General features: G+C 44.4%; 1 protein-coding gene across 1 annotated transcript; it reads left to right on the plus strand.

Moving 5' to 3' along the window:
• The first annotated feature begins 3,583 nt into the window (after positions 1 to 3,583).
• On the plus strand, positions 3,584 to 12,739 carry ATP6V1G1 (ATPase H+ transporting V1 subunit G1). Its single transcript, XM_069748382.1, has 3 exons — positions 3,584 to 3,755; positions 5,240 to 5,340; positions 12,168 to 12,739. The coding sequence occupies exons 1-3, from the start codon at positions 3,674 to 3,676 to the stop codon at positions 12,339 to 12,341; spliced, it is 357 nt and encodes a 118-aa protein (XP_069604483.1). The 5' UTR covers positions 3,584 to 3,673; the 3' UTR covers positions 12,342 to 12,739.
• Positions 12,740 to 13,366: the final 627 nt, after the last annotated feature.

The raw sequence follows: 13,366 nt of genomic DNA on the forward strand, positions 1-13,366 counted from the left end.
GATGTCAGTTATCTGGGTGGTTTGTGACCGGTTTTCTAAGATGGTTCATTTGGTACCCCTGCCTAAATTGCCTTCCTCTTCTGATTTGGTTCCGTTGTTTTTTCAGCATGTGGTTCGTTTGCATGGTATTCCGGAGAATATTGTGTCCGATAGAGGTTCCCAGTTTGTTTCTAGGTTTTGGCGGGCCTTTTGTGCTAGGCTAGGCATTGATTTGTCTTTTTCTTCCGCATTTCATCCTCAGACAAATGGCCAGACCGAGCGAACTAATCAGACTTTGGAAACTTATTTGAGATGCTTTGTGTCTGCTGATCAGGATGATTGGGTGGCTTTCTTGCCATTGGCCGAGTTTGCCCTTAATAATCGGGCTAGTTCTGCTACCTTGGTTTCGCCTTTTTTTTGTAATTTTGGTTTTCATCCTCGTTTTTCTTCAGGGCAGGTTGAGCCTTCTGATTGTCCTGGTGTGGATTCTGTGGTTGACAGGCTGCAGCAGATTTGGGCTCATGTGGTGGACAATTTGGTGTTGTCTCAGGATGAGGCTCAGCGTTTTGCTAACCGTCGTCGGTGTGTTGGTTCCCGGCTTCAGGTTGGGGATTTGGTCTGGTTGTCTTCCCGTCATGTTCCTATGAAGGTTTCTTCCCCTAAGTTCAAGCCTCGGTTTATTGGTCCTTATAGGATTTCTGAGATTATCAATCCAGTGTCTTTTCGTTTGGCCCTTCCAGCCTCTTTTTCCATCCATAATGTGTTCCATAGATCTTTGTTGCGGAAGTATGTAGTGCCCGTTGTTCCCTCTGTTGATCCTCCGGTGTTGATTGATGGGGAGTTGGAGTATGTGGTTGAGAAGATTTTGGATTCTCGTTTTTCGAGGCGGAGGCTTCAGTATCTGGTCAAATGGAAGGGTTATGGCCAGGAGGATAATTCTTGGGTTGTTGCCTCCGATGTTCATGCTGACGATTTGGTTCGTGCCTTTCATTTGGCTCGTCCTGATCGGCCTGGGGGCTCTGGTGAGGGTTCAGTGACCCCTCCTCAAGGGGGGGGTACTGTTGAGAATTCTGCTCTTGGGCTCCCTCCGGTGGTTATGAGTGGTAGTGCTGCGGTAGTTGGATCACAGCATTTATCAGGTGTATCTATTTTTTGCAATTTGGGCTGGGCTATATAGCCTTGCTTGATCCTTTAGTCAGTGCCAGTTGTCCATTGTTTATGGAGGATTCACATCCCTTCTGGTCTCTCCTGTTCGCTGTGCTTTTCTTCATAGATAAGTCCTGGCTTTGTTTTTGCTGTCCACCTGCTGTGGACCTTATAGTTCTGTGCATTTTTCATGTTTTGTCTTGTCCAGCTTTGTTGTAAAGGATTTTTTTCAGCCTAGCTGTGTCTCTGGAGATGCAGATATACCCTCCATGTCTTTAGTCAGATGTGGTGTTTTGTATTTTTCTGTGGTGGATATTTTCTAGTGTTTTTATACTGACCGCATAGTACTCTGTCCTATCCTTTCTTTTTAGCTAGTATGGTCTCCTATGCTAAATCCTGATTTAATGTCTGCGTATGTTATTTCCCTCTCCTCTCACAGTCAATATTTGTGGGGGGCTCTCTATCCTTTGGGGATTTTCTCTGAGGCAAGATAGGTTTCCTGTTTCAGTCTTTAGGGGTAGTTAATTCTTAGGCTGTGTCGAGGGGTCTAGGGAGCGTTAGGTACCCCCCACAGCTGCTTCTAGTTGCGCTGCTAGTTCAGGGTTTGCGGTCAGTACAGGTGCCACCTTCTCCAGAGTACGTCTCATGCTACTCCAAGGCCACCAGTTCATAACAGTACAACTGGCCAACAATGAGTTAATTGCATCTCAGAAGAAGGGAGGGAAGATTTTGTGCCATTTTTTTTCCTTAGCCTGTTTGGTCTGTTCCTCCCTCTTTATCTCTGGGTGGCTGCGGAACCTAGTAATAACATGAGTGTTCAGGAGTTAGTTTCTCGTGTGGATCAGCTTGCTGCTAGGGTACAGGGTATTTCAGAATATATTGTTCAGACTCCTGCCTTAGAACCTAGGATTCCCACTCCTGATTTATTCTTTGGTGACGGATCCAAATTTTTGAGTTTCAAAAATAACTGTAAACTGTTTTTTTGCATTGAGACCCCGGTCTTCTGGTGATCCCATTCAGCAGGTTAAAATCATCATATCCCTGCTGCATGGTGACCCACAGGATTGGGCATTTTCCCTGGAAACTGACAATCCTGCTTTGCTTAATGTTGATTCTTTCTTTCAAGCATTGGGGTTATTGTATGATGAGCCTAATTCTGTGGATCAAGCTGAGAAAATCTTGCTGGACCTGTGTCAAGGTCAAGAAGCGGCAGAATCGTATTGCCAGAAATTTAGAAATCCTGATTTCATGTCTGCGTATGTTATTTCCCTCTCCTCTCACAGTCAATATTTGTGGGGGGCTCTCTATTTTTTGGGGATTTTCTCTGAGGCAAGATAGGTTTCCTGTTTCAGTCTTTAGGGGTAGTTAATTCTTAGGCTGTGTCGAGGGGTCTAGGGAGCGTTAGGTAGCCCCCACGGCTGCTTCTAGTTGCGCTGCTAGTTCAGGGTTTGCGATCAGTACAGGTGCCACCTTCTCCAGAGTACGTCTCATGCTGCTCCAAGGCCACCAGTTCATAACAGTCCCCCCATTCAGGAAGGTGGTCTGTGCGCATAGTCCCCCGTTCAGGAAGGTGGTCTGTGCGCATAGTCCCCCCGTTCAGGAAGGTGGTCTGTGTGCATAGTCCTCCCGTTCTGGAAGGTGGTCTGTGCGCATAGTCCCCCCGTTCAGAAAGGTGGTCTGTGCGCATAGTCCCCCGTTCAGGAAGGTGGTCTGTGCGCATAGTCCCCCATTCAGGAAGGTGGTCTGTGCGCATAGTCCCCCGTTCAGTAAGGTGGTCTGTGCGCATAGTCCTCCCATTCAGGAAGGTGGTCTGTGTGCATAGTCCCCCCGTTCAGGAAGGTGGTCTGTGCGCATAGTCCCCCGTTCAGGAAGGTGGTCTGTGCGCATAGTCCCCCATTCAGGAAGGTGGTCTGTGCGCATAGTCCCCCGTTCAGTAAGGTGGTCTGTGCGCATAGTCCTCCCATTCAGGAAGGTGGTCTGTGTGCATAGTCCCCCCGTTCAGGAAGGTGGTCTGTGCGCATAGTCCCCCGTTCAGGAAGGTGGTCTGTGCGCATAGTCCCCCATTCAGGAAGGTGGTCTGTGCGCATAGTCCCCCGTTCAGTAAGGTGGTCTGTGCGCATAGTCCTCCCATTCAGGAAGGTGGTCTGTGTGCATAGTCCCCCCATTCAAGAAGGTGGTCTGTGTGCATAGTCCCCCCATTCAGGAAGGTGGTCTGTGTGCATAGTCCCCCCATTCAGGAAGGTGGTCTGTGTGCATAGTCCCCCGTTCAGGAAGGTGGTCTGTGTGCATAGTAGTCCCCGTCCTAGGGCCGCACCGGCTGTAACAGCTGCCTCCTCTCACAACTGACCGACCAGCAGGCTAAACTGCAGTTCTCACAGACACGTGACAGGGCGAGCGTCACGTGACTGTCATAGGGCTTCAGGGCGGGGCCGGCAATGAATGAGGTGATCACGTGATGTAGCCAGTGACGTGTCCGGTCATCTGACACGGAGAGATAATTTCCACTCTTGTGAACGGCGGCGGCAGCGACTTCTCCCGGAGCTGAGATATGGCGAGTCAGTCAGCGGGAATCCAGCAGCTGCTGCAGGCCGAGAAGAGGGCGGCCGAGAGAGTGGCGGAGGCCCGGAAACGTGAGCGCTAGTTACCATGGTTACCTGTTCCCACAGGTCCCCGTGCTGACGACCTGTTGCTTCCCTTCCCCCCAGGGATTACCCACGGAGAGGCGCAGTGCGGGCTGCCGGCGGCGGCGGAGGATGCTGGGGGTGGTAGTGTCGGCCGCACAGGTGCTCCCTGCACTCTGTGTAGTCACCCGAGAGAGGGAGCATTAAGGGGGTCCTTAAAGGAGGTTTTTTTTTTACTTTATAGCCTAATATTTTAGTACCTCATTAAAGGGGTCCTCCACCTTTTGAGGACTTTATTTCTCCTAAATGCATTTTGTTCGAGTGAGTTTCATGATTACCGTGTTGCACCTTTCCCCTTCTACAGGCTCTTTGTGGGCATGAGTTGGCTGAGGGGGGGACAGGGCAGCATTGAGGCTATAGGAGGCATACGGTGCAAAACTTGTCATGAAACCGAATTACAAAAATGATTTTTAGCCCCAAGTATAAAAAATAACTAAACTCTGACTGATCTCCCCACAGATCTGTGGGTCACATGACACTCAGCCTCTGGCAGCATGCCCAATCATCTACCGACATCTTGCACTTGTTTTTTCCTGCCAATCCTAGCTAATGAAAAGCTGTGCTGGGGACGCCGGATGGTGCGAGATCCATGGACTCTCGTGTGACCGCCGGGCACCACTAATCTGGACCGGAGTCCTGCGACCCATGTACATGGTCAAGTTAGCAGGACCACCAAAGATCTAATGTGCATAGAGGCCTCGGACTCTGCCCCAACAGATGATGTAGGGGCAGAGGAGGATTGGCCACGATCACCCAATCCCTTTGCTGGCCGCAGGTCTCTGGACCTAAACTCATCCGCGTTATGTGCCTACATGGCAGTAGAGTTTGGGTCCGTAGATGCGCTGCCAGTCCAGACATATAACGCCAGGCTTGGTGATTGCTAGCTTTTCAGCCCATTGTGTAGCCACCATAACATCAAAGAGGAAATAAACGTGTTCTGATGGCATGCAGCCTGATGATGGCAACCATTACCAGGATAGAAGGGTAGAGGCCTTTTTCCGATTTCACACACATCGTAGATATAGAAGAAGCAAAATATACGTTTGTGCCTACGTCCTGTCCAATGTATTTTCCAGAAACATCATCCCAATAAAGGGGTTGTCTCCACTCATTAAAGGAGATGGAGGGGGTGCCCGACAAACAAGGAACTGCATTAGAGAGTGCACAGAACAGCCCAAACGTCAATCTTAAAGAGCGCGCTGCCCTCCTGGCAAGAGGAGCGGTGCACCTAAAAGAAAGGAGCATAAGACAACGCCATTATATGCTGCCTTCTTCCACATTGTCACATCAGAGGTAATAGCGCGTTGGTTGGGGCACAATAGTTGTAGCCTAGATGACATGGTGGCTTCCAGATGACATTGCCCAGATTGTAGGTCGCTGTGCCTCGTTACCATGGGGCATCCATTATAACTCCAACCTTCTATCTATTCCAGAAAAGAACAGGCGTCTAAAACAAGCAAAAGAAGAGGCGCAGGCTGAGATCGAGCAGTACCGGCTGCAGCGGGACAAAGAGTTCAAAGCTAAAGAGGCTGCGGTACGTACTAAGCCGGTACAATGATAGCAGGCCTGTTTGGAGAAGAATTAAAGGGGTCGTCCAGATTTTTTTTTTAACCCGTTTTTTTGCCATCGGATGTGAGCCCACATCAAAGCCGGGACATGTCAGCTATTTTGTACAGCTGACATGTGCCCGCAATAGGCGTGGGTGAAATCGCGATCCATCTGCACCTATTAACTAGTTAAATGCCGCTGTCAAACTATGACAGCGGCATTTAACAAGCGCTTCTGGACAGAAATGTGCGTATCTGTGACCCCCGTCAGATGATCGGGAGTCATCGGCGCATCTGCATGACAACCAGAGGTCTCCTTGAGACCTCTATGGTTGTTGATGCCGGATTACTGTGGTCGGCGCTCATAGCAATGCTGTAATTCTGCTACATAGAGGCGATGCTCAGATCGCCTCTATCGTGCAGAGCCGATCAAGTTGTGGCAGCTTCTAGTCTCCTATGGAGGCTATTGAAGCATTGCAAAAGTAAAAAAAATATATATGTTTTTAAAAATATGAAAAAAATATAAAAGTTCAAATTACTCACCTTTCGCCCATTCAGAATGAAATTAAAAAAAATCAAACCTACACAACAAAACGCCAGAATTAAGTTTTCTTGCTCACTGCGACATTGCATTAATATGCAATAATGGGCGATCAAACAAACGTATTTCCACCAAAATGGTATAATTAAAAACGTCAGCTCGGCACACAAAAAATAAGCCTTTACTCGACCCCAGATCACGAAAAATGGAGACGCTACAGGTAACGGAAAACTGCACAATTTATTTTTATTTTTTTTTTATTTTTTTTAGCAAATTTTTTTTTCACCTCTTAGATGAAAAAGAACCTAGACATGTTTGGTGTCCATGAACTCGTAATGACCTGGAGAATCATAATGGCAGGTCAGTTTTAGCATTTAGTGAACGTAGTAAAAAAGCCAAACAAAAAACAAGTGTGGAATTTCACTTTTTTTGCAATTTCACCGCACTTGGAATTTTTTTCCTGTTTTCTAGTACATGACATCGTAACACCAATGGTGTTGTTCAAAAGTACAACTCGTCCCGCAAAAAATAAGCCCTCACATGGCCATATTGACGGAAGAATTAAAAAAAAAAAAAGTGTATGGCTTTGGGAAAGAGGGGAGAGGAAAACGCAAAACCGAAAAAAGCTCTAGGGGTTAAAGTGTTCTTTTACTTTTTTTAAGGTGTTTTAAAATAACTACAGGAACTACTGGAAAAAGTAAAAAAAACAACAACATCCCCCCCTAATTTCTATTACCATCCAAGTTTTTCTATTGCCGCTAGTATCCATCAGTTTGATGTTGTCATTAGATCACTGATGTAATCATGTGACCCGCCTGCGTCATATAGGATGGTGTGACACAATGTGTGAAATTTCTAGGATTGCTGCCTCCCACGCCAAAAGGCTGCTGATAGGGTGATGCTGCTTTATTATTCCCCCAGTTTAGATGAGCTTTTTGACTGGCGGGAAAAAAAATGATCCATTTTTATAGCAAGCTATATTTTAAAGCTTCGACCCCTGGATGAAGCTTTCTGAACGAAACGCGTGGTGGGCACCTGATATCTACACTCTGTGATACAGTTGTGGCCAAAAGTATTGACACCCTTGCAATTCTGTCAGCTAATACTCAGTTTCTTCCTGAAAATGATTGCAATCACAAATTCTTTGGTATTATTATCTTCATTTAATTTGTCTTAAATGGAAAAACACAAAAAAGAATGAAGCAAAAAGCAAAACATTGATCATTTCACACAAAACTCCAAAAATGGGCCAGACAAAAGTATTGGCACCCTCAGCCTAATACTTGGTTGCACAACCTTTAGCCAAAATAACTGCGACCAACCACTTCCGGTAACCATCAATGAGTTTCTTACAATGCTCTGCTGGAATTTTAGACCATTCTTCTTTGGCAAACTGCTCCAGGTCCCTGATATTTGAAGGGTGCCTTCTCCAAACTGCCATTTTTAGATCTCTCCACAGGTGTTCTATGGGATTCAGGTCTGGACTCTCTCAAACCATTTTCTAGTGCTTTTTGAAGTGTGTTTTGGGTCACTGTCCTGCTGGAAGACCCATGACCTCTGAGGGAGGCACAGCTTTCTCACACTGGGCCCTACATTATGCTGCAAAATTTGTTGGTAGTCTTTAGACTTCATAATGCTATGCACACGGTCAAGCAGTCCAGTGCCAGAGGCAGCAAAGCAACCCCAAAACATCAGGGAACCTCCGCCATGTTTGACTGTAGGGACCGTGTTCTTTTCTTTGAATACCTCTTTTTTTTTTTCTCCTGTAAACTCTCTGTTGATGCCTTTGCCCAAAAAGCTCTACTTTTGTCTCATCTGACCAGAGAACATTCTTCCAAAACGTTTTAGGCTTTTTCAGGTAAGTTTTGGCAAACTCCATATTATTTATGTCTCGGGGTAAGAAGTGGGGTCTTCCTGGGTCTCCTACCATACAGTCCCTTTTCATTCAGACGCCGTTGGATAGTACGGGTTGACACTGTTGTACCCTCGGACTGCAGGGCAGCTTGAACTTGTTTGGATGTTAGTCGAGGTTCTTTCTCCAACATCCGCACAATCTTGCGTTGAAATCAATTGTCAATTTTTCTTTTCCGTCCACATCTAGGGAGGTTAGCTACAGTGCCATGGGCTTTAAACTTTTTGATGACACTGCGCACCGTAGACACAGGAACATTCAGGTCTTTGGAGATGGACTTGTAGCCTTGAGATTGCTCATGCTTCTTCACAATTTGGTTTCTCAAGTCCTCAGACAGTTCTTTGGTCTTCTTTCTTTTCTCCATGCTCAATGTGGTACACACAAGGACAGAGGTTGAGTCAACTTTAATCCATGTCAGCTGGCTGCAAGTGTGATTTAGTTATTGCTAACACCTGTTAGGTGCCACAGGTAAGTTACAGGTGCTGTTAATTACACAAATTAGAGAAGATCACATGATTTTTCGAACAGTGCCAATACTTTTGACCACCCCCTTTTTTATGTTTGGTGTGGAATTATATCCAATTTGGCTTTAGGACAATTCTTTTTGTGGTTTTTCATTTCAGACAAATTAAATGAAGATGACAAAGAATTTGTGTTTGCAATCATTTTCAGGAAGAAACCGAGTACTATCTGACAGAATTGCAGGGGTGTCAATACTTTTGGCCACAACTGTAAATATGCAATGGCTTACTTGATTTATATACTTTTGCAAACGCCTGGGCTTATAAGTATCACAGTTATGGTCTGGACTATATGATATTATGTCATACCTTTCTTGGTCCTAGTCATACATATGGATGTGTCCTTAATCAGATTGATGGTTTATCCTGTTTTCTAGCACTTGCACGTTATCATAGTTGGATTTTTTTTGTACTTACCTATTTTCATTATACAGGTCCTTCTCAAAAAAATTAGCATATAGTGTTAAATTTCATTATTTACCATAATGTAATGATTACAATTAAACTTTCATATATTATAGATTCATTATCCACCAACTGAAATTTGTCAGGTCTTTTATTGTTTTAATACTGATGATTTTGGCATACAACTCCTGATAACCCAAAAAACCTGTCTCAATAAATTAGCATATCAAGAAAAGGTTCTCTAAACGACCTATTACCCTAATCTTCTGAATCAACTAATTAACTCTAAACACATGCAAAAGATACCTGAGGCTTTTATAAACTCCCTGCCTGGTTCATTACTCAAAACCCCCATCATGGGTAAGACTAGCGACCTGACAGATGTCAAGAAGGCCATCATTGACACCCTCAAGCAAGAGGGTAAGACCCAGAAAGAAATTTCTCAACAAATAGGCTGTTCCCAGAGTGCTGTATCAAGGCACCTCAATGGTAAGTCTGTTGGAAGGAAACAATGTGGCAGAAAACGCTGTACAACGAGAAGAGGAGACCGGACCCTGAGGAAGATTGTGGAGAAGGACCGATTCCAGACCTTGGGGAACCTGAGGAAGCAGTGGACTGAGTCTGGTGTGGAAACATCCAGAGCCACCGTGCACAGGCGTGTGCAGGAAATGGGCTACAGGTGCCGCATTCCCCAGGTAAAGCCACTTTTGAACCATAAACAGCGGCAGAGGCGCCTGACCTGGGCTACAGAGAAGCAGCACTGGACTGTTGCTAAGTGGTCCCAAGTACTTTTTTCTGATGAAAGCAAATTTTGCATGTCATTTGGAAATCAAGGTGCCAGAGTCTGGAGGAAGACTGGGGAGAAGGAAATGCCAAAATGCCTGAAGTCCAGTGTCAAGTACCCACAGTCAGTGATGGTGTGGGGTGCCATGTCAGCTGCTGGTGTTGGTCCACTGTGTTTCATCAAGGGCAGGGTCAATGCAGCTAGCTATCAGGAGATTTTGGAGCACTTCATGCTTCCATCGTCTGAAATGCTTTATGGAGATGAAGATTTCATTTTTCAGCACGACCTGGCACCTGCTCACAGTGCCAAAACCACTGGTAAATGGTTTACTGACCATGGTATTACTGTGCTCAATTGGCCTGCCAACTCTCCTGACCTGAACCCCATAGAGAATCTGTGGGATATTGTGAAGAGAAAGTTGAGAGACGCAAGACCCAACACTCTGGATGAGCTTAAGGCCGCTATTGAAGCATCCTGGGCCTCCATAACATCTCAGCAGTGTCACAGGCTGATTGCCTCCATGCCACGCCGCATTGAAGCAGTCATTTCTGCCAAAGGATTCCCGACCAAGTATTGAGTGCATAACTGAACATTATTATTTGATGGTTTTTTTGTTTGTTATTAAAAAACACTTTTATTTGATTGGATGGGTGAAATATGCTAATTTATTGAGACAGGTTTTTTGGGTTATCAGGAGTTGTATGCCAAAATCATCAGTATTAAAACAATAAAAGACCTGACAAATTTCAGTTGGTGGATAATGAATCTATAATATATGAAAGTTTAATTGTAATCATTACATTATGGTAAATAATGAAATTTAACACTATATGCTAATTTTTTGAGAAGGACCTGTATATCCCCCAGGATGATGCAAGTAATATACATACAATGTAGACCTATTGCTATTTATATCCAGGTCTTCCCACCCTTTTCTTGTTCCTGTGTCTGCATTTGCTTTCCACCTGCTCTTTTTCACTGGAAATTATTTTAAATATGTATTTTAAATTTTGCTTCAATAAAAAGGTATATTTTTTTAAGTCCATTATTGTAAAGCTTGTTTCATCATGGTGCTTGTTGAAATAGATCCAGTGTAACGTCCTTCCCCCATTCCTTCCTTCCTTATTTTGCTCGGTCATTTGTTCCACTTGACGCTCCCTCATATTAACATTTCATGTGACCTTGGATACTGCAGTAAATAGGTAGACAAGTGCAAATCTCATGGGGATTGGACAATCACTTGGTTGGTAAGAGGGGCATGCAGTGACTATCGGGTGGGGTCCGGCTGCTCATTTCTTGTACCCATTCATTATTGTACATGCCTGAGAGCTGCCATCCGTGTCCTCAGGTGTACAATGAAATGTCCCTGCACCTTACAGATGGGACTCATCTGGTGATTGGACGTCTCCCATTATTCATTATGATGTATGTTACCTTATGAACATTCATCGTGTTTTGTACTAAATCATACACATTCTAACATTGATCATTGTTTTATTGCATCCTAAAAATAAAAAAATGAGCGTTTTCACAAACCTTTATAGATCAGTTGTGTTTGACGTTTCTGGCTCGATTGATTTCTAATAGAGACTGATTTCTCTTGTAGAAAATTCCCAGCGTTTCCTTTTTTTTTACTGTAGTTAAACAAAAATTTCTAACACTAAAGCCTATACAGTAGTCTGCCACATCCCCGATATACAGGAAAATGTATAGTCACTTGTACCACAGACCCATGTACACGGTCAAGTCGGCAGGACCACCAAAGATCTAATGTGCATAGAGGCCTCGGTCTCTGCCCCAACAGATGATGTAGGCGCAGAGGAGGATTGGGCATGATCACCAGATCCCTTTGCTTTCCCAGGAGATGAGCAGCAGCGTACAACCCTGTCCCCATTAACACGCATGATTTGCCGATCACGCATGTGTGTGGGGAAGTGAAGAAATGGACTATGGCAGAAAATAAGGTAGCCCCAACCATCAGACTACAGGTCTAGGTTGATATTGCCGGAGGAAATTAGGCTGTGTGAGACAATATAGTGCTGTGACCCAAGTTCCCTGTGTGAGTGGGAGGGGTATTGAGCATGTGCCCACAGAAGCAGGAAGACCTGACACCACAACAATAGGAGCCCTTAAAGGGACCACACTTCTTAGTGTGAAAAATATCTAGAAAATGCAGTTTGAGAAAGACCCGAGGCAGGGTCGAAACGTTACTACTTCGTTTATACTCCCTGCTGTGTGTGTGTGTATATATATGAAAATTTTGTCTCAACACATGTGAATAAATACATCACATTTTTGCAAAGATATACCATAAGAGTGCGGCTGATTTTTCTATATTGAGCATGTGCGACCAGTACTCCACTTACTGTCTGAGTGGTGGTCGCACATGCTCACTACCACTCCAGTCGCAAGGGAATGTCAAGTCTCCCGCTCTTGTGATTGGTAGGGGTCTCTAGGCAGACCCCTCAAGCAATCATATTTTTATCATCCTTGCCTGAGCAGAGGACCACCCTCTACTACCTTAAAGAGTATATTGTTTTCTTTTTTTGTTTTCTTTTAACTGGACAACTCCTTTTAATAATAACTTGTGTTTCTTTATATTGCGGTATTGTTTTTTGTATGATTTCACTATGTTTCTGGTATCTTTTTAGGCTCTGGGCTCTCATGGTAGCTGCAGCGAAGGAGTGGAAAAGGAAACCGTTGAGAAGATCTCCATCATTCAGGAGAACTATCAGCAGAACAGAGAAATGGTTTTAGATCAATTGCTGTCCCTAGTGTGTGATATAAAACCAGAAATACACGTCAACTATCGTATTAACGGTTAGAGTCCCCTATGGGTCAGCTTCACTATCCTCATGGCTGATTTGTGCTATTTATTGTGCCCCGGGCACACAAGCAGCTCTCCCTGAATTTAGCACTGCCCTCTTCCCCGTTCATTACTGTCTATGCAAAGCCGTGATTTAGTTGGTGGAGTAAGATGAACGAAATACCATGAGCCTTACACAAGGGGTTAACCATTACACAATATGGCATTCCTTATTATGTGAAAGGGGAACCAAAAGGTGTGTTTTTTTGGTGGGTTGTAAAATTATAATCTTCCAAGTCTACTACTTTTGTGGAAAAAGCGTGTCTTAGTCAGATCTCAGATTTTCTACTCATTTGTCTTAGTTTTGCGTTTCCTTATCTACCTTTATAAAATTAAAATATTGGATTCCCTTCATAACCCGTGTGTTTATTTCAGTGCAGCTTTATTTTTTTCTTAGCTCCATGTATCCCGTGTTGTTGGCTGATCATTCAAACGCTTTATGGGAGAGGAAAAAAACTAGTACAGCCTAAAGGAAAAATCAGAAAAAGTGGTTTAGCAATTGTATTATTCCAATCACCCACCTGCAAGACAATCACAAGGTGCTCATGTAAATCCCAGCCATAGGCTAGGCTTCATAGAAAATTGTAATATTAGTTATATACTGTGGTATTGCATTTTCTAGATTAACGAAGCACTCCCATTACCAGTTTTAATATATAGAAGTCATCATATTATGTATAGCACTGTGTACTTACAATTGCTAATTTTTCCTTCCTACCCAGCTAATTCTTCTCTTTTCTCTGCTCTGTGTAGAAACAGGAAGTCTCTTGTCTCTGCGTTTCCTTCACCTCCCTTCTCCCCCTTGTCAGGGACTTGTGCAAGTGATTGAGTCATGCAGGGAAAAGAAACTTCATGTTTCAACATAAGTTAGAAGAATTAACCCCTCCCGACATGCGCTGTACCTGTACTGCTCTGCGGAAACTGCGTCCAAAGCGCTGCCGACTACTGACCGCGGGAACATACCCTAAGGGGTCTAGTTTCCAA

This window comes from Ranitomeya imitator, chromosome 2 (assembly GCF_032444005.1).
Source record: "Ranitomeya imitator isolate aRanImi1 chromosome 2, aRanImi1.pri, whole genome shotgun sequence".
Taxonomy (NCBI): domain Eukaryota; kingdom Metazoa; phylum Chordata; class Amphibia; order Anura; family Dendrobatidae; genus Ranitomeya; species Ranitomeya imitator.